The 21,900-nt window shown below is 37.4% G+C and overlaps 1 protein-coding gene across 1 annotated transcript; it reads right to left on the bottom strand.

Moving 5' to 3' along the window:
* Nucleotides 1-21,079: 21,079 nt before the first annotated feature.
* On the bottom strand, nucleotides 21,080-21,544 carry LOC127136051 (uncharacterized mitochondrial protein AtMg00810-like). Its single transcript, XM_051062656.1, has one exon. The coding sequence runs from the start codon at nucleotides 21,542-21,544 to the stop codon at nucleotides 21,080-21,082; it is 465 nt and encodes a 154-aa protein (XP_050918613.1).
* Nucleotides 21,545-21,900: the final 356 nt, after the last annotated feature.

Raw genomic sequence — 21,900 nt, 5'->3', positions numbered from 1 at the left:
TGGCAATAGGAGGTCGATCCCATTGAGGATACACAAGTTTTGGATCCCTAACCTCTCTCTAACGACATTTGGGGGGGGGGGGGGCTGAAAGTTTCAAGCCACCATTACTCACAAAGTTCGATGGAAGAAGTGATCCCCATGAACATGTCACATCCATTAACACGCAGATGGCGATCATTGGAGCCTCATATTTCTTAAAATACAAGCACTTCTCTAGCACCTTCAGGGACGTCGCATTGAGGTGGTACATGAGTCTGCCACGACTCTCAATCACTAGCTATCAGGACCTTATAAATAAGTTGGTCCACTAATTCTCAGAAAGAAAACACATGAGAATGTCAACCACCAGCCTATTTAATATTTTCTAGGGACCTTCAAAATCTTTAATGGAGTATCTCGCCTGGTTCGATGAGGTGACTATCAAGGTCATCCACCTGAACCAAGACATTTTAGTCAGACCATTCCGAAATGGATTGAGGGTTAGGCATTTTAACGAATCCATCACTTAAAGACTTGTTACTTCCATGGCGAAGTTAAGAACGGACACTAAGTACTATACAAAGGGCGAGGAGAGAAACACATAGAAAAAGGCTATAGGTGGCAAGAAGCGGACATCTAGTCATCCTGAGTCTTCGCAACAGCAACACACAAGCCATCATATCCGGTCCATCAAGGACATGGCAACCTTCAAGCAAAATGGAAAGCCTACTGAAAACTTCAGCCCCTAAATACCCACCATGAGCAAATATGGCACAAAGCCTTCTATAGACATGATATCCCTTTTCTACCATCCCTAAAACCAAACATTATGGGACATGATCCCAATAGGTGATGTAAGTTTCAAAAGTTTAAGGGGCCACCATAGAGAAGACTACTAACAACTAAAAAAAGGAGATTAAACGCCTTATCCAGTAAGGTCGCTTGAAAAAGTACGTTTGAGATGGCTCCAACCACTCACTAGGAGGATCCATCTCTCAAGAGTGAGATGCCCATAGAAGCCACAAATCCAAAAAAGGGTAAGGAGCCAAGCAAAAAAATGAAGACAAACCCGTGTGTCATACCCTTAGCACTATAGTAAGAGGGTTTGTCGAGGGTGAAAAGACTAACTTTTCCTATAAAAGATATGAATACCAAGTTGTAACTGTAGAAGATTTACCTACCAACCCTTATATGGGAGGAAAGGAAACTATGGAGTTTGATACAACCTTTTTCGAGAAGGATGTAACTAGAATCCATCCCCATGACAATGACCCCATGCTCATAATCATGAGATGTGATGACTGGGAAATTAAGCGAGTACTAATTGATCAATGAAGTTCTACAAACATCCTTTATTGGGAGGGGCTGAAAGTTTCAAGCCACCATTACTCGCAAAGTTCGATGGAAGAAGTGATCCCCATGAACATGTCACATCCATTAACACGCAGATGGCGATCATTGGAGCCTCATATTTCTTAAAATACACGCATTTATCTAGCACCTTCAGGGACGTCGCATTGAGGTGGTACATGAGTCTGCCACGGCTCTCAATCACTAGCTATCGGGACCTTATAAATAAGTTGGTCCACTAATTCTCAGAAAGAAAACACAGGAGAATGTCAACCACCAGCCTATTTAATATTTTCTAGGGACCTTCAAAATCTTTAATGGAGTATCTCGCCTGGTTCGATGAGGTGACTATCAAGGTCATCCACCTGAACCAAGACATTTTAGTCAGACCATTCCGAAATGGATTGAGGGTTAGGCATTTTAATGAATCCATCACTTAAAGACTTGTTGCTTCCATGGCGAAGTTAAGAACGGACACCAAGTACTATACAAAGGGCGAGGAGAGAAACACATAGAAAAAGGCTATAGGTGGCAAGAAGCGGACATCTAGTCATCCTGAGTCTTCGCAACAGCAACACACAAGCCATCATATCCGGTCCATCAAGGACATGGCAACCTTCAAGCAAAATGGAAAGCCTACTGAAAACTTCAGCCCCTAAATACCCATCATGAGCAAATATGGCGCGAAGCCTTCTATAGACATGATATCCCTTTTCTACCATCCCTAAAACCAAACATTATGGGACATGATCCCAATAGGTGATGTAAGTTTCAAAAGTTTAAGGGGCCACCATAGAGAAGACTACTAACAACTAAAAAAAGGAGATTGAACGCCTTATCCAGTAAGGTCGCTTGAAAAAATACGTTTGAGATGGCTCCAACCACTCACTAGGAGGATCCATCTCTCAAGAGTGAGATGCCCATAGAAGCCACAAATCCAAAAAAGGGTAAGGAGCCAAGCAAAAAAGATGAAGACAAACCCGTGTGTCATACCCTTAGCACTATAGTAAGAGGGTTTGTCGAGGGTGAAAAGACTAACTTTTCCTATAGAAGATATGAATACCAAGTTGTAACTGTAGAAGATTTACCTACCAACCCTTATATGGGAGGAAAGGAAACTATGGAGTTTGATACAACCTTTTTCGAGAAGGATGTAACTAGAATCCATCCCCATGACAATGACCCCATGCTCATAATCGTGAGATGTGATGATTGGGAAATTAAGCGAGTACTAATTGATCAATGAAGTTCTACAAACATCCTTTATTGGGACGCCTTCGAGAGACTCCTTGTGGATTAGGACAACCTCAAAGTGTTTGAAGGCTCGCTAGTTAGATTTTATGATGAACATGTGCAAGTAAAGGGTTACAACACCCTAAAGATCATATTCTAGATGAAGGAAAGTGTAAGGTAATTAAGGTAACATACCTCATTATAGATGCCATGTCCTCGTACTACATGATTATAGGGCGTGCCTACTTTTTACCTTTTGGGACACGCCCTATCTACAATATACATGTGTATGAAGTATTTGTTTCCCAATGGGAGTATCGGGGTTATACAAGGTGATCAGAAGACTACACGTAGGTGTTTTCTTGAGAGTTTGAGGCTAAGGAAAGCGACTATGGTCGTGGCCCGTGTTCAACAACCAGATTCGCATGAAATGAATGTCGTGGATCTTAAGCCAAAAGTATAGTCCCGATAGTAAGGATGATGTAACACCCTAGTTTTCTAATTTATTTATTTAATTAAAATTTCGAGTATGTAATTATTTAAAATCGATTTCTATGTGCATTGGGTGGTGTTTGGATGGACAGTATTCGTTTATGAGGTTTTTGGGTGGTAGAAATAATTCTATTTATTTAATTAAAATAATAAAATTAGAATACCAAAAACAATATTGAGGAATATACTATAAGTAATATTAAAATAAAATTAGAGTTAAGGAGAGTATTGTGGCGAATAGAGGAATAAGTGAGGACATAGTGAGAAGTATAATTTTAAGGAGAATTAGGTTACTAGTAAAAAGATTAGTAAAGAGGTTTTGGAATTATTAATAGGTCTCCAGGTGCACGAAAATATCATAGTAATATAAAAGAAATTGAACCTACAAAGACAAAATATCAAGTGTATTGTTATCTATTGCCACTGTATAAATCTAAGGTTAATAATAATAATTTTGGATGCAAAAGAACTAAAATAAGCTAGTTTAGAAAAGATCAATTAAAGATGGAGACCGGAATGCGACTCTCATCGACCAATAGTACTATTAATTTATAATTAAATTGGGATAATGTTTTCTCATAAGAAAAATAATTAGTTTAAAGGAACTGTTCGCTTTCGTGTAGTCGGAACTAAGTTTTAACCTAAAATCTATATTGCCGTTTTCGCGTGTTCAACATGTTAAAGTGCAAAACTTCTATATTTGAAAATTAATTACTTTTAATTAATTGAAAAGTTGTTTGCGGTGTAAAAATAAGTTTAAATATATATTACTGACTTTCGCTCGTTTAATACCAAATTTTAAGCGCATAAACATCCATTTTTGTGTGTCCGTTAGTGTTCTTAAAATCCCTTTCAAAAATAATTGTTTTTGCAAATTGAATAAAAGATGTTTTTGCAATGCAATTAATTAAAATATGATTTTTCTCTAAGTCAGATACAAGTTTTGTTTTGTTCTTTTGAATCAGAATTGATATCTCTAAATTATGCTTTCGCAGAGAATATTTTAATTAAAAACGGAGTAAAAATCATCCCCTAAACAAATTTCATTTTAATCATTAATTTTACGACTTAAATACGAGCATCGTCGGTACGAAGGTCCTCACACTCCGAGCTCTAAATATTTAGTCGGGCATATTATTAACAGAGCAAAAACAGAAACTGAAAATTAAGTCTAAAGTTCTAAACATACTGAATATAATATAATAATGATTAAGGCGCATGCAAGTAGTAATAACAGTAAATAAGAAACTTGGAATTGCAGTACATAGATAATAAAGAAAAGCTCTAAAAAGTAGTACTGAATAATCTCTAAATAAAATTCTGGAAATCTAATGCCGACAAAATTACAACTTGAACGGTCCAAATGTAAACAGAAAGTTGTAGAACCAAACTCTTATGTGCATTTATCTCTCAGTGTGAAACAAAAGCGTTTTTACAAAACTGAATTTTCTGCCTAAAATAAATTCAAAAAAACTTGGATGGAAAAACTGAATTTTAAAGACCTATTTATATAGCTAAAATTCGTACAAGAGTGTCCCAAAACGTGCAAGAGGTAGTGGAGAGATAGGTGGAAAGTTGATGGCCAAGTCTGAAAACGTATCTTAATTTTCTGAACTGCAGAACCATAACAGGCATCATGGCTATGATGCCTTGATCGTCATAGATCGTGGAGGGATGACGAGCGTCATCTGGATGATGACCTACCCGTTATCTAGCTAGCGCTCAAATTCTGTTGCTTTTGCCTTGTAGCGCTGACAGCCTGAGGCTTCCATGTTATGACGGGCGTCATGCTGGCATGGAGGGCGTCATATCAGTACAAAATTGCCTTTTCACTACCGTTTTCTCCATTTTGCACCATTTCTTTGCACAAACATTCCTGCAACAAAACCACCTAAAAGAGATATCAAGTACAAACATAAAACTATAAAAAGGAAAGGAAAAAGACTGAAAAAGGTACGTGAGTCGAGTCGGAAACGCGATACTTTTCCGAGCTATCAATTATTTTACGTAAAACAGAATTTTGGAGAAGAAAGAGACTAGGGCTATGAGAACCTCCACTGATAGAGCTTGAAGGTCTTTTGCTGGAAATCTAAGGTAAGTGAGGGATTACTCCTAATAGGATATAGATTGCATGAATTGGATAGAGGGATGTCATTAATCCCTTTAGGTTTTCATAACTTTTCCCTTTTGTTGAATGAATGATGAACATGATGTAAATTATATGTTAGCATGAATCGTATAATGTATGATGTGAAATTAATGTACTATTGAATTTGTGTGTTCTTGTGGATAATGTTGGTATGCAGTGTTGTTTCTATGTTGTTGTGAATTGATGAACAAAATATGTCAAATCCATGATTAATTGAGTGAATTACATGTTAGTGGATAGATAAATGATGTATTGTTGATGTTAAGAGCTGATAAAGCTTATACTTTTTCATGTACAGTAATGTATGATATGTTTTTGGTCTTTTAGAAGTTAAAAATCAAGGTTTGGGGACTGATGCAGGGTTACAGACCATAGCAGCCCTCTGGTTTTTGTACCAGAGGCATGCCCAAAGAGGGGAATGGTTAGGGAGGGCAACGGGCCATAGCAGCTGCTATGGGTGACCATATAAGCTCCCTGGATTTTGTACCAAGTGAGACATTTTCGAGCATAACTTGAGTTTCGTGACTCTGTTTGAGGTGCGGTTTAAAGTGTTGGATAGCTGATGTGTAACCCTAACTTATGATAATGCTTTGAAGAGTAAACATACGAATGACAATATGAATGATGGGTTTTAATTGTGAGGTTACAAATATGTGTGTTGTTGTTGTGCTTATAACATTATGCATAAATGGTGTCATGCGATGATGAATTGATGTTGTGAAATATTGATGAATGTTATGGTTGTCATGTGTGTATAAATTATGAAATGGTGAGTAATAATTGAGCATGATCATGTATGTTATGTTGATGGCCTTATTTGACGTATAGTTGCATGTGTTATGCATCATCGTGTATGGACTTCGGTCCAGTTTTGGCGTGATCTGATCCGATGGTGTGGATTTAGGAACGAGTAGCTGGTTCCATATGAGAATCGGTGAAGCGTTTCTTATGGTAATAGTAGAGAATTGGTGTGCTTTAGTTCTATGGCGGGGATTCATGAGTGAGATGGACTTGTTTTGTCCATAAGGGTACCACATGCATTGTAGAATCATGACGTATAATACATTGCATCCATTGCTTGTATTATGTATTGAATGATTATGTTGATATTAGTGACTAATATGTTATGACATATACAAATGAATTATGTTGAATGATTGTGGACGTTTTCTTAGGCTACCCTTGCATACTTTTGCACCATTATATATTATGAGCGTATTCTCGCCCCTTTATGGTTTGTGTGGTTTTGTGCTCCTTCTTGAGGTAGTAGCCAAGTACCAACTACCTCAGCCACAATACCAGTAAAACACTCAGCAGTAGCGATAGTATAACCAGCAAAGGCCTAAGAAGCCTGAATGACGGTTCAGTCCGTTGTCGATGCCCTACAATCAAAATTGTCCATATTTACTCAAAGGTGGATTACTAACACTAAAAGAATTGAGGTCGACTTATCCTCCATTTCTACTAGGCTATGATGCTAGTGTTCGATGTGACTTCCATACGGGTGCGTCAGGGCACACCATAGACAATTGCAAAGCGTTCAAGTACAGGGTACAATAACTAATCGATTCCAAGGCGGACACATTTACACCTACAAGAACGGACGTTAATATTAATCCCATGTCGACAATACGGGCCCAACAGTTAGTATGGTCAGAGAATCTAAGAGTCAAGAGTTACTCACCATGATGGAAGAAATTTAGACTCATATGTTGATCATAAGAGAACAATTGATGAATCTTGGTTTGATCCCAGCAAACCATGCTAATTGTGAAAATTGCATCTCTGATCTAGAAACTATGAAAATCTAAAAAGTTATGTCCATCAATTAATTGATCAAGCTACCATTCAAATTGGGTGCCTAATTAAAGATGATGAAGAGGTAGCGACACTGAAGATCCCTTATGCAACAGTTGAAGTCCAGATACCAATCACTCCATTAGTAATTCAAGTCCATACTTTGTTCCCCTACGAGAGCATTCAAGTTGCACCTTAAAGGTACGAACCTAAGGTATATATATAGGACAAGAAAATAGACTCTTGTTCATTAATGAGCCCAACGTCATCATAATTTCTGGTCCTAAGGAATGACCCGAAGTGGTCGAGTATTTTCTCCCGCTCCCAGAAATGTTGAACCCTAAGCTAAGGCCAAAGGGAAATAAATTGCTAGTAGTGGTCAAAACACTGAATCCCCAGAAGGGGAATCCTCTCCTAAGGCAGCTGCTTCTAAAAAAGAAGCCGAGGAATTCATGAGAATTATAAAGAAGAGTGAATACTAAGTGGTGGACCGATTGAACCACATTCCCTCCAAAATCTCAATATTATCCTTATTGTCACTACTGAAAGTTATGGGTTATGCCCATGTGACTAAGGATATTATTGAAGATCAATTTGATGGTGTTGTTACTAGCATCATAGTTGGAAGTTGTCTGGGCTTCAGTGATGATGTATTACCATCGGAAGAGAGAGCACACAACATAGCTCTACACATTTCAATGAAATGCTTAGCTACAGTCTTATCCAAATTGTTGGTGGATATTGGATCTTCATTGAATGTTATGGTGAAGACCACATTGATGAAGCTAACCTTAGAAAGAGTTGCGATGAAGACTAGCGCTTTGATTGTTAAAGCTTTCGATGGCTCTCCACGATACGTGAATGGAGAAGTGTACCTTCCCATAAGAATTTTCCCACACACCTTCTCTATCACTTTTTAAGTAATAGAAATTCATCCAACGTACAACAGTCTACTTGGAAGGCTCTGGATTCATACTACAAGGGCAGTTAAGTCAACACTCCACCAAAGCTAAAATTCATTATTGGCAATAAAATCATAGTAGTGGATGGCGAGGAAGACATTTTGGAAAGCCATTTGTCTTCTTTTCGCTACATTGACGTTGGTAGAGAGACAATAGAGACTCCCTTCAAAGCTTTGGAAGTGGCAAGTGTTGTAGCAATTCATCTAGTGGCGGGCCTCCGCAAATCTGAACCATCAATGACCTATTGGAAATGAGCCAAGGCCATTGTTAAGGCTGGAAATTCTGAGGTCTAGGGCAAAGTCCTAAAACTTCCTGAGAAAAAAGATAGGTTTCATTGGGATACCAACCATTTTTAGGCAAAAAGGATGTTCAAGCCGGAAAAGGCAGATCATTCCTATGTAAGAAACTTTCACAAGCGTCAGTCACATCTTTGGAGGACATGCAACCATGGTAGACGAGATCGCATGCAATTGGGCATCACAAAAATGGGCACGCCAAGGCATGCCATGGGAGGAGCTCAGAAACTGGTATGTTGAAATCCCCGAAGTCTTTCCAATTAAAAAGTAATTTACTTTTTTTTGATAAACCCTACGCTCTGCCCAAGGCATAATGAAATGCTTTGTAAGCCCTTTATTGCTTTAAAGCTTTGTTTATATCAATAAAATACATGTTTGCATTCAATCAAGCTCATTTCCTTTCACATTTTTCTTAAAAAATGGCAATGTTTTATGCAGTTTCACTTCCTCTTTTCTAAAAAATGCATAATTATAACATGCAGACACCCTTGAGACCATTGATAACAACGCTGCTACAGTTCCATATGACTTTGATTTTCCAATTAACCAAGCTGAAGAGGATGGCAGGGAAGATTGTGAACTCCCAGAAGAGTTAGCTAGACTACTCAAGCAGGAATCAAAGATCATTTAACCGCACAAGGAACCGATAGAAATTATCAACCTTTGAACTAAGGAAGATAAGAAAAAAGTCAAGATATACGCTGCCTTGCAAGATGTTGAGAAAATGAAGTTGATAGAACTCCTCCGGGAGTACGTGGACATGTTTGCTTGGTCTTGTCAAGATATGCACATGTTGGATATTGGCACCGTCGTGCACAAGCTTCCTCTCAGGAAAGAATGCTCGTCAATCAAGCAAAAGCTTATAAGAACTCAATCATATATGAATCTCAAGATAAGCGAAGAGGTCAGAAAATAGTTTGATGCAGGCTTTTTAGCTGTAGAAAAATACCCATAATGGGTTGCCAACATTGTGTCAGTACCAAAGAAGGATGGAAATATCTGAATGTGTGTCGATTATCAAGGCCTTAGCAGAGCCAACCCGAAAGATGATTTCCCCTTACCTCACATTGATATATTATTGGATAATACAACTCAATTGTCGATAGTTTATTTCATGGATGGTTTCTCCCAATATAACTAAATCAAAATGACCCTAGAAGACATGGAGAAAACTACATTTATCACTCATTGGGGAACATTTTGCTACAAAGTGTTACTTTTTGGTTTGAAGAACGTTGGGGCAACATATCAACGAACGATGATAACTCTCTTTCATGATATAATTCATAAAGAGATTGAAGTATATGTCGATGATGTGATCGTAAAATCCCAGATGAAAGAGGATCACATCATCAATCTGTAAGAGTTGTTTGCAAAATTGAAATAGCTTTGGTGATCCATGAAAAATCTTGATTTGATGAAGAAGTCAAGAAGCAAGACGAAAAGAAGATTAATCTCTCTGAACATAATTTTTTTTAAAACAATAAAATATCAATTTATATATTTTTGAATTTTTTTATGAAAGTATTTGGATTGACCTCTTTTGGGTTGATATGGATTTTGGAAATTTCTTAATGCATTATATATCTTACTAGTACACCTTGTGAAAATACTTAAATGTCCCCAAATTTTGGAGATGCATCTCCGAAAGCACCCAATTCTAAGTTAACCTTAAAATATTCCGAAGATGCATCTTTAAAATTATTTTAGAGATGCATCTCTGGAAGGTATTGGAGATTAAATCACGCAAGAACCCTTCTTCTTCTCTTTTGGCGATTTCAAGCTGATCCATGAGTACAAATGGGAGGGTGGGGGTGGGGGCACTTGTTTTGTCTACTTGCACTCAGAGTTATCAAAGGGTTATAGGTGGAAGATAAAGCAAGTCAAATGCAGCATCACACTACTGACGGTAATATTTATTGGTATTTCAATGTTTTTATGTCCTTTTTCATTTCATCTTTACAATACCATTACTGATGATTCATGTGTTCCAAAAATTTTAGGCTAAGATCCTCCAGCACTTCCCGCACATCTCCGGTTGGGAGAGTGTACCGACCTACACTAAGGATATGTCGCATGCTACTGCATTTCCCCCACTAAGAGGGAACTATGAGATAGAGTCATTCAGAGTGTATCTTGACCGCTTGGTTGCCAAGGACATGCACTTCAACAACTATGTCGATCATCATGAGACGCAACCACTTGACAGATAATGTTATACTCATAATGGTTGACTTGCGAATCACATATCACTGCTCCTCATTTGCTCGAGCGTGTGATGCAACAGTTCGACTACACTCACACCATTCCCAGACACCTTGTTGTCTCTGCTCCTCCTACTTTGACACGTGACAGATAGAGGCCATGTTTGATGATTATGAGAGTCATCTGATACTAAAGAAGGCACGAAGTACCATAACTGAGAGTGAATGGAACTACATCGACGGGTACATCAGGTGGTTATTTAGGGTGTCACATTTGTATATGGTGCATGCTGCTCTAGGAGATCCACCGAGCTCAGCTTTAAGGAGATACTAGAGGAGGAACAAACACAATTAGATCATGCTGATGATGTTTTGCCTAGATATCGCTGCATAGTGAAGATTGCATAAACATTCATTGACAGAGGTATCTTCCCAGATGGGTATGATGTGAGGCCGGTACTACATGTCATCATGACGGAGGAACAGGGTGGGGTGAGGGGTGGGGGGAATGTTGGAGAATAGCAATCCAAAACGCAATGGAAATTTAAAAAAAAATCCTTTAGTGATCCTTATGAATGGGCATGATCAGTGATAGAATCATTACTTTTTATGGCGATTGAAACCTTTGATGCAGATCTAAGGAGTGATCACAAACGTTAAATGGTGACAACGCCTCTACTCAGTCCACACGAACGGATTCCTTCAGTCTCAGTGCTAGCTTCTACGAGTGAAGGCTTTGAGTGAGAGAGAGAGAAACGAAATTTCATATGCACAAATGCTTCTATACAAGGGGTCTATTTATAAAACCACTTGTGTGGGTTGTAAGCTAAAAAGCCCACATAAGTGTATGTGACCCATATCTTATGATATACCAAAATCACTTAAGCACGTGGTACCTTACTATATTTCGTATTCTACTTAAGTGCACCGTACCTTACGATATTTTGCAATTCACTTAAATGCACTGTACCTTACGGTGTTCCTTATTTACTATATCTCTCATCAATCCGCCCTTTTGTGTGTGACCCTGTAGGTTCTCGCGACATTGGTAATTATATCTAATCACGTATTTAACATAATAAACAGTGAGCGGTATCTAGCAACACATCACTTCTACCCAAGACACGAAAATGTCATGTGATTTGACAAATCCTTTTGTGATAATACTTATGTGTACAATTACCCTTTTACCCTTATGTCTATATTGAACACAAGGCATGGACCGTGTCATCCTTGTCAATTTCAATATTGGGCCCTTAGACATTTATCATGTTATGTAGGATGGGCAAATTCCATCTAGGTCACTCATATCCCTCAGTATGCTTCATGGAGTATCCATCAACTGTCTTTATGGTCATCCAATTACGGACAATGTTTGATCATCAATAAGGCACTCGACTCTACATGTAGGATCCATAGTGGTTTCAGGTCGAAGGGTGGTATACACCAATATCACCATGAGAATAACTTATGACACTTTGCATAACATTCCATATATAGTATTCTCATAGTGGATCAATCCAGTATAAATATTACTCTTAATATTCATACCTATGTTTAAGACTTGATAACTCCTTATCGATGATCCATGAGATGTGATCATCAGTCTATATACATAATAGTCTTAATGTTTTAACGTTATCCCACTTTACAATAAAGCTCGACTACGGATACTTTAAGAATAGTGTCCTAATGTTTAATGGGATCTCATGATTAAGTCACACTTGATACATTAAACGGACTAGCTATTCTAGGGACTTTATTAAACAAACATAATAAAGAAAAAGCCTTTTATTATTAATAAATAATTCAATACAAGTACTAAAAGTACTGGCCTCTAGGGCTTACACCAACAATCTCCCACTAGCACTAGAGCCAATCAGACATACCCCTAATGCCCATAAAACTAGTATGGCCATCATGCTTCTGCTGTGCAAGAGGCTTTGTCAGTGGGTCAGCAATATTGTCAAGTGTAGGTACTCTGCATATTTTCACATCTCCTCTATCTATTATCTCTTGAATGAGGTGATAACTCTTAAGTATGTGTTTGGATCATCGGTTAGATCTAGGCTCCTTAGCTTGTGCGATAGCACCATTGTTATCACAATAGAGATCAATGGGATCCACAATGCTAGGAACTATGTCAAGTTCACTAATGAACTCTTTGATCCAAACAACTTTCTTTGCTGCACTTGAGGCAGCAATATACTCGGCCTCGGTTGTAGAATCAGCAACTGTATCTTGCTTTGAACTTTTCCAGCTCACAGCGCCACCGTTTAAGCAAAACACATAACCAGATTGTGATCTAAAGTCATGCATATCTGTCTGGAAGCTAGAATCAGTGTATCCAATTTCAACAAGCTCTTCCTGACCTCCATATATCAAGTATGAGTCTTAGTCCTTCTCAAATACTTAAGGATATTCTTGACAGCTACCCAATGAGCATCACCGGGATCAGATTGGTAGCTACTCGTTACACTTAAAGCATACGAGACATCTGGTCGAGTACATAACATGACATACATGATAGATCCTATTGCATATTCATATGGAATCTTATTCATGCGATCCCTTTCTTCCTTAGTTGAAGGGGATTGTATTTTTGATAGATAATTCCATGTTGCATAGGTATGCATCCTTTCTTGGAATCATGCATATTAAAGCGTCTCAGCATTTTATCTATGTATGTACTCTGACTTAGTCTAAGAAGTTTTTATGATCTATCTTTATAGATCCTGATTCCTAGTATATAGGCTGCTTCACCAAGGTCCTTCATAGAAAATCATTTCCCCAACCAAGACTTTACTTGTTGCAGGGTAGGGACATCGTTTCCAATGAGTAATATGTCATTTACATATAATATCAGGAAGGCGATCATGCTCCCACTAACCTTCTTGTAGACACAAGGCTCATCTTCATTTTTGATGAATCCATATTGTTTTACTATTTCATCAAAATGAAGATTCCAACTTCTGGAAGCCTGCTTCAATCCACAGATTGATCTTTGTAACTTACATATCTTTTGGGCTTCTTCTGGTATATCAAATCCCTCCGGTTGTGTCATGTACATATCCTCAAGAAGATTCCCATTAAGGAAAGTAGTTTTGACATCCATATGCCATATTTCATAATCATGATATGCAACGATATCAAGTAAAATCCGAACAGATTTAAGCATTGCAACTGGTGAAAATGTTTCATCATAGTCAACCCCATGAATTTGTTTATATCCTTTTGCAACCAGTCTTTCCTTATAGGTATGCACCTTACCATCCATGCCAGTCTTCTTTTTGAAGACCCACTTGCATCCTATAGGGTTAACTCCTACAGGAGGCTCTACCAAGGTCCAAACCTGGTTTATGTACATGGAATCCATTTCAGATTTCATGGCTTCTAGCCACTTCTCAGACTCGGGACCAGTTATGGCCTCTTGGTAGGTCACAGGCTCATCTTGATCCATGAGTAATACATCACCTTGATTAGTTATGAGATATCCATATCTCTCAGGTAGGTGACGTATCCTGCTTGACCTACGCTGGTCTTGTTCTACTTGAGCAGGTTGCTCTTCCACAACTACTTGTGTTTCCTGCTCTAATTCCTCCATAGGTGTATCAATGCTTTGTGATTCTTGAATTTCTTCAAGCTCTACTTTCCTCCCACTGATTCCTTTGGAAATAAAATCCTTTTCTAGGAAAACTCCAGTTTAAGCGACAAACATTTTACCCTCAGAAGGATTGTAGAAGTAATACCCTATTGTTTCTTTAGGATACCCCACAAATAAGCATTTGTCAGATTTAGGCTCAAGCTTAGTTGAAATTTGTTGTTTCACATAAACTTCGCAACCCCAAATCTTCATGTAAGACATATGTGGTTTCTTACCACTCCATATCTCATATGGTGTCTTCTCAACCTTTTTGGATGGAACACGGTTAAGTGTGTAAGCTTCTGTCAATAGTGCATGTCCCCGAAAGGAGTTTGGAAGATCGGCGTGACTCATCATGGATCGGACCATGTCTAACAAGGTTCGATTTCTTCTCTCAGATACACCGTTCCATTGGGGTGTTCCAGGAGGAGTAAGTTGGGATAGAATCCCACACTCTTTCAGATGGTCATCAAACTCTAGGCTTAAATACTCACCACCTCGATCTGATCGAAGAGTTTTAATATTCTTACCTATTTGGTTTTGTACTTCATTCTAGAATTCCTTGAACTTTTCAAAGGACTCTGTTTTGTGTTTCATTAAATACACATAACCATATCTACTAAAATCATCAGTAAATGTGATGAAGTAATGAAAACCTCAGCTAGTTGGTATGTACAATGGTTCACATACATCAGTATGTATGTGGGCTAAAAGATCATTAGCTCTTTCACCTTTTCCTGTGAATGGAGACTTTGTCATCTTTCTAATTAAACAAGATCTGCATGTCTCATATGATTCATAATCAAAAGAGTCCAAGAGTCCATCTTTATGGAGTTTGGAAATGCGTTTCTCATTTATGTGGCCTAATCGACAATGCCAAAGCTACGTTGTATTTAACTCATTAGGTTTCATCCTTTTAGTATTAATGTTATAAATAGGAATTTCAAGATCAAAGACATATAGTTCATTGTTCATTTGTGCAGTAGCATAAAATATATCATTCAAATAAATGGAGCAACAATTATTCTTTATTATAAGTGAAAACCCAAACTTGTCCAAACAAGAAACGAAAATAATATTCCTGCTAATTGCAGGTACATAATAACAATTCTCTAACTGAATTATTAAACGACTAGGTAAAGTTAATACATAAGTTCCTACGGCTAAAGCAACAACCTTTGCTCCATTGCCAACTCGTAGGTCAACTTCACCTTTTTCCAAATCTCGACTCTTTTTTATCCCCTGCACATTGGTACAAATGTGAGAACCGCATCCAGTATCTAACACCCATGCTGCAGAAGTAGATAAATTAATTTCAATAACAAAAATAGCTGAAGTTGAAGTCTCTACTTCATTCTTCTTATCTTCCAGGTACTTTGGGCAGTTTCTCTTTCAGTGTCCGGTCTTACCGCAATGGAAGCAGGTGCCTTCCTTTGCTATGCCTCCACTAAGCTTCAAAGCAGGAGCAGTGGGTTTGGGCTTGGCAACTTCCTTGCCTTTCCCTTTATCATCTTGCTTGGTGGGTCTTTTGTTCTGTCTCTTTCCATTTCCGATCATCAGAATAGACTTCTCTTTTGACTTCAGATTCTGCTTAGCAGTTCTTAACATGGCTAGCCGTTCTGGAAGAGATTTGTCCATATCATTCATATTGAAATTAAGGATAAATTGACTGAATCTATCTGGCAATGATTGCAAGATCAAATCAGTCGCAAGTTCCTTTTCGAGGGGAAAACCCAACCTCTCAAGGTTCTCCACATACCCAATCATCTTAAGCACATGGGGACCTACAGGGGCTCCCTCAGCTGACTTGCCTTGAAAAAGGGCTTTTGAAACTTCAAACCTTTCATGCCTTGCATGCTCTTGATAGAGCATCTTTAGGTGTTTGATCATATCAAACGCTGCCATGTTCTCATGTTGCTTTTGCAACTCTGAGTTCATGGTAGCTAGCATGAGGCAAGCAGTTTCATTGGCATCATCGACACGCTTCTTATAAGCATCTCTTTCTGCCTTAGGTGGAGAACTAGGAGGTTCCTCTTCAGGAACAGGTTCCTCCAAGACATATAACTTTCTATCATGTTTGACGACAACCCTCAAATTTCGGTGCCAATCCAAAAAATTTGTCCCAGACAATTTTTCCTTATCAAGGGTTGATCCCAAAATGTTGTTAGAGGTGTTTGTTGTCATGGTAATCTACATGAAAATAATGAAAATATAAGTATAAATAACATATTTAATTAGGCCTTTAATTAAATATGCTCCCACTATTTTACTCAAAACAAATGATCCTCACCATTTGATTAGGAAAATCCCGTTGGAATATTTTCTAGTGGGTCGAGATCCACATTTCACTTTGTTTTAAGTCCACGTAGGCGGATTACACAAAACTAGGTTATTTAGGTAGGAACTCCTTCCAATTGTATCTAATACAACTCTCAAATATTTTAGTTGGGTGAATAACTCCTTATTTCAATCCATCACATGGATCATTTCAAACTCTTGCTTCTAAACATATATAATCTTATTATAATTTATTTAGTTAAGTTTGACCCATTGTTTTAGCAATTGGATATTACAATTATCCCATCGCACCTTACTAATATAGAATATGAACCTCGCGTAGGTAAAACCTACGTTATTCGATACTAGTCTTGATGAGTGTTAAAACTTGGAAAACATAAACTTAATATTTAATTTGAGGGAATTTGCAATTATCCTGATTTCACCGGATTATTTATCATATAAATCATCTCTCATATGCATCAACATACATTCACATGCATCAACATACATACAAAATGAAACAGTTATGGCCCCTAGCGCAATTGTTCTCCTAAGCCAATGAGAGAACCTAAGCTAACGTAATAACGATCTAGGATTCTCCAAGCAAGATCTTCAAAGTTGTCCTCCTTTGATATTTTATTCTTCTCTTTCTTCATAGCATTACATTACGTAAAATAAACTCGTTTTATATACGAGGGAGTGAGATGAGAAAAGAAGTTACATTAAGAGATTAAAAGAGAGGCACGACACGCAGGTCGTATTTTAAAATCCCAAAACAAAATAAAGGAAAACTAAAGCCATAACCGATCACCACAAGACAATAATAATAAACACATTATTATTATTAATTTAAATTTTGTTAATTAAATAAACCAAATTAAATTTTGGTGACCGATCACACTACGCAGAGTTAGCCGGGGGTTCCGTTACCCGGTCAATAGACGGGGGTCAATGGGGCAGCGCCCCCTGTGGGGTTATAGGGGCAGTGCCCCGACGCAAAATTTTAATAAACAATTCATTTGAAACCAACATCATTTTTCGCATCAACACTTGATACTTTAAATCACAATTCTTGCACAATCACAATTGTAATCGCATAACTCTTTGATAGCACAACCCTTGTACCATCATGAATCCTAATGTAGCAATTTCATACCGTCAAACACACCTCGATTGTTAATTCATTATGATTGATCAACACGTCATTGCTTCACCATACTAATGTCGTATCAAGAAGCAAATGAACATTGATCGCTCAAAGGAAAATAACCATTAAGTGTTTGAATGAACAAAACAGAAATAGTATATCATATATACTGTATTTTGCATCAGAATTACTTATATCATATATATAACTTGATCGATCTCAATTGTGTAACCTATGGGCGATCGATGTATCGCTGCTTCACCATACTAGCGTCATATTCCGAAGCATAGTCAACATTAATCATCCAAATCGTACACACATGATGCCAAATTTAATTACTCGTTTATTCTTTGATTCATTCTGTCTTTTAATCGTATTAATACAGAAAATACAGAAATAAACAGCTATCAGATGCATGGTTTCGTAAGTGGCTTTGATACCACTGTTGGAGAATAGCAATCCAAAATGCAACGGAAATTAAAATATTTTCTCCTTTAGTGATCCTTACGAGTGAGCATGATCAGTGATAGAATCGTTACCTCTTGTGGCGATTGAAACCTTTGATGCAGATCTAAGGAGTGATCACGAACGTTGAATGGTGACAACGCCTCTACTCAGTCCATACAAACGTATTCCTTCAATCTCAGTGCTAGCTGCTACGAATGAAGGCTTTGAGTGAGAGAGAGAGAGAGAGAGAAACGAAATTTCATATGCACAAATGCTTCTGCACAAGAGTTCTATTTATAGAACCACTTGTGTGGGCTGTAAGCTAAAAGACCCACTTAAGTGTATGTGGCTTATATCTTATGATATACCAAAATCACTTAAGCACGTGGTACCTTACCATATTTCATATTCTACTTAAGTGCACCGTACCTTTCGATGTTCTACAACTCACTTAAGTACACCATACCTTATGGTGTTCCTTATTTACTCCATCTCTCATCAATCCGTCCTTTTGTGTGTGACCCTATAGGTTCTCACGACATTGATAATTATATTAAATGACGTATTTAACATAATAAACAGTGAGTTGTATCTAACAACACATCACTGCTACCCAAGACACAAAATGTCATGTGATCTGACAAATTCTTTTGTGATAATACTTATGTACATAATTACCATTTTGCCCTTATGTCTATATTGAACACAAGGCATAGACCATGTCATCGTTGTCCAGTTCAATATTGGGTCCTTAGACATTTATCCTGTTATGCAGGATGGACAAATTCCATCTAGGTCACTCATGTCCCTCATCATGTTTCGTGGAGTACCCATCAACTATCTTTATGGTCATCCAGTTACGGACAATGTTTGATCAACAATAAGGCACTCAATTTTACATCAAGGGTCTATAGTGGTTTTAGGTCGAAGGGTGGTATACATTACTATCACCATGCGAATAACTTATGACACTTTGCATAAAATTCTATATAGTATTCTCATATCGGGTTAGTCCAGTGTAAATATTACTCTTCATATTCATACCTATGTTTAAGACTTGATAACTCCTTATCGATGATCCATGAGATGTGATCATCAGTCTATATATATAATAGTCTTAATGCTTTAATGTTATCCCACTTTACGACAAAGCTCGACTACGGATACTTTAAGAATAGTGTCCTAATGTTTAATGGGATCTCATGATTAAGTCACACTTGATACATTAAACGGATTTGCTATTCTAGGGACTTTATTAAACAAACATAATAAAGAAAAAGTCTTTTATTATTAATAAATAATTCGATACGAGTACCAAAAGTATTGGCCTCTAGGGCTTACACCAATAGGGAGGTGGCTTTGATGTACCTGAGACAATTCCAAATGATAGGGGGATTGATGGTCGGGGATACATAAGAGATGTAGTCCGACATACGCAATTGTGCAGTAGTATATAATAGTTGTACTTTGGATTCATTATGGAATGTATTTTATTTTTACCTCGTGCTACTTTATCGTGTATTTAGACTTTATTTATATATGACATTTTTGGACCATCTGGATTTATATACGTCATTTTTTGCATATCAATTTTATGGTTTAAATCTCATCACATAATATGGTACATAACGTTTACAAATCTTCATCTGAATAAACAAAACATAAAATACATTGTTCTGATATGTTAAGAAGATGCACCGTAAAATAATCGGTGATGCATCTCCGGTACAATATGCGTGTCAAATACCTTTCAAAGTTAATGCATGGTGTACGAATTTTAAAATATTACGGAGATGCATCTTTGGATCATTTAACGTTTCAAGGTGCGCTCGAAGATGCATATCCAAAATCTAAGAACATTTAAGTATTTTCACATGATTTACTAGTAAGATATAAGGGACTTTAAAAAATTCCCATGATTTTTTACTTGGATAGCATTTTGGGCTTGTCTTTGGCATCAATATCTATGTCTCTCTTAGTGAACCGAATGCCTCAATACTCAAAACTATCTAGGATTTACCTAATACATTCAATGAGATACCCTTTGTAAGTTCTATCAGTACTTGCACTTCCAGTTGACATTATCTTCAATCTTAGTGTTGATTTTATCAACAATCGCCTTATAATCATTTTGAATCTCAACTTTTCTCAAATCCATGTTTCTCTCTTCCATAAACGTATTGTTTATTGCTTGGGCTTAAGTTGCAAGGGGGCAATTGCATCTTTTTTGGAGTTTTGTTCTTTCGGTTCTTCACAATAGCTTCATCCATGGTTTTGTTGGAAATAAATCCTTTTTGTGTTTAGGGAAAGTTTGTGGGAATATTAGAGGCTTGAATAGAAACCTGATAGGTTGGAGAATCATTTATGGAAGAGAGAACTTTGTATTTTTTCTTAATACAAAAGTGTAGGATTACATCTCTATTTATAGTACTCTAAGGAGAACTTTAGACACACTAATTATAGAGAGTTATCAATTCTAGACATTCAAAGAGTATTCTAGAAAATATTACAATCCTAAGAAATATCTAGACACTCCAAATACTACAAGACTTTTCTAGAGACATTACCCAAAATAAATTAAGCCTAAAATAACTAAGCCCAAAAATCAAATAATAAGGTTAGACCCAAATCAAGTATAATATTTCAACATCCCCCCTTAAACTTGATTTGTGACTCCAAGTGTATTCCTTAGCTTCACGAAAGTTTCCAACTTGAATGGTTTGGTGAAAATGTCGACAACTTGATCTCTATACATCACATACTTCAATTTCACCTCCTTCTTCTCGATTCATTCTCTTATGAAGTGGTAACAGGTGTCGATGTGCTTACTTCTTTCATGAAATATATGATTCTTTGCGAAAGCAAGTGCTGATTTATTGTCAACACATATTTCGACAGGATCTTCTTGTGGCATTTTTAATTCTTTCAACAAATTCCTTAGCCAAATTGCATGACAAACACATGATGTGGCGACAACATACTCAGCTTCACAAGTTGACAGTGTGACAATAGGTTGCTTCTTTGACATTCAAGTGAAAGTAGTATCTCCCATAAAGAATACAAAAATAGTAGTGCTCTTTCTATCATCCAAGTATCCACTCTAATCGCTATCACTATAGCCAATAATCTCATAATTGTTAGAAGAGTAATAGTGCAAGTCAAAGTTTGTTGTACCTTTGATGTATCGAAGGGTTATTTTTTCTGCCTTGAAGTGAGTTGTTGTTGGAGCTTCCATGTAGCGACTTACGACTCCTGCAACATAGAGAGTATTCGGCCTTGTACTTGTCAAGTAACGCAGACATCCAACCAAACTTTTGTAAAGAGTTGGATCCATAATCTCTCCATTTTCATGCTTACTCAACTTGCTGCCACATTCCATTGGGGTGCCAACTGGATTGGAATCATCCATCTTAAACTTCTTAAGGACTTCTTTGGCATAGCCTTCTTGGATGATAAAAATTCCTTTGTCTTCTTGCTTTACTTTGATGTCGAGATAATATGCCATGAGCCCCATATTTGTTCTCTCAAATTCATTTGACATGTCTTTCTTGAACTCTTCAAACATGCTTAAATTATTCCCCGTGAAGATCAAGTCATCAACATATCAGCATACAATCAAAATATCTCCACTTTGCGCTTTAATATAGAGTGCATGCTCATATGTACACCCGATGAAGCTCTTGTCTTGAAAGTACTTGTCGATTCGAACATTCCAAGCTCTTGATGCTTGCTTGAGTCCGTACAATGCCTTCTTCAACTTGAAGACTTTTTCTTCTTGCCCTTTTACTTCATAGCCCTGTGGTTGCTCGATATAAACTTCTTCTTCGAGAAAACCATTCAAGAAGGCCGACTTCACATCCATTTGATAGATCTTCCATTCATTTTGGGTTGCCAAAGAAATCATCAGTCTAATAGTTTTAA

The sequence above is a fragment of the Lathyrus oleraceus genome, chromosome 4, assembly GCF_024323335.1.
Source record: "Lathyrus oleraceus cultivar Zhongwan6 chromosome 4, CAAS_Psat_ZW6_1.0, whole genome shotgun sequence".
Lineage (NCBI taxonomy): Eukaryota > Viridiplantae > Streptophyta > Magnoliopsida > Fabales > Fabaceae > Lathyrus > Lathyrus oleraceus.
The sequence above is the reverse complement of the archived record's forward strand: the minus strand, read 5'-3'. Positions and strand labels throughout refer to the sequence as shown.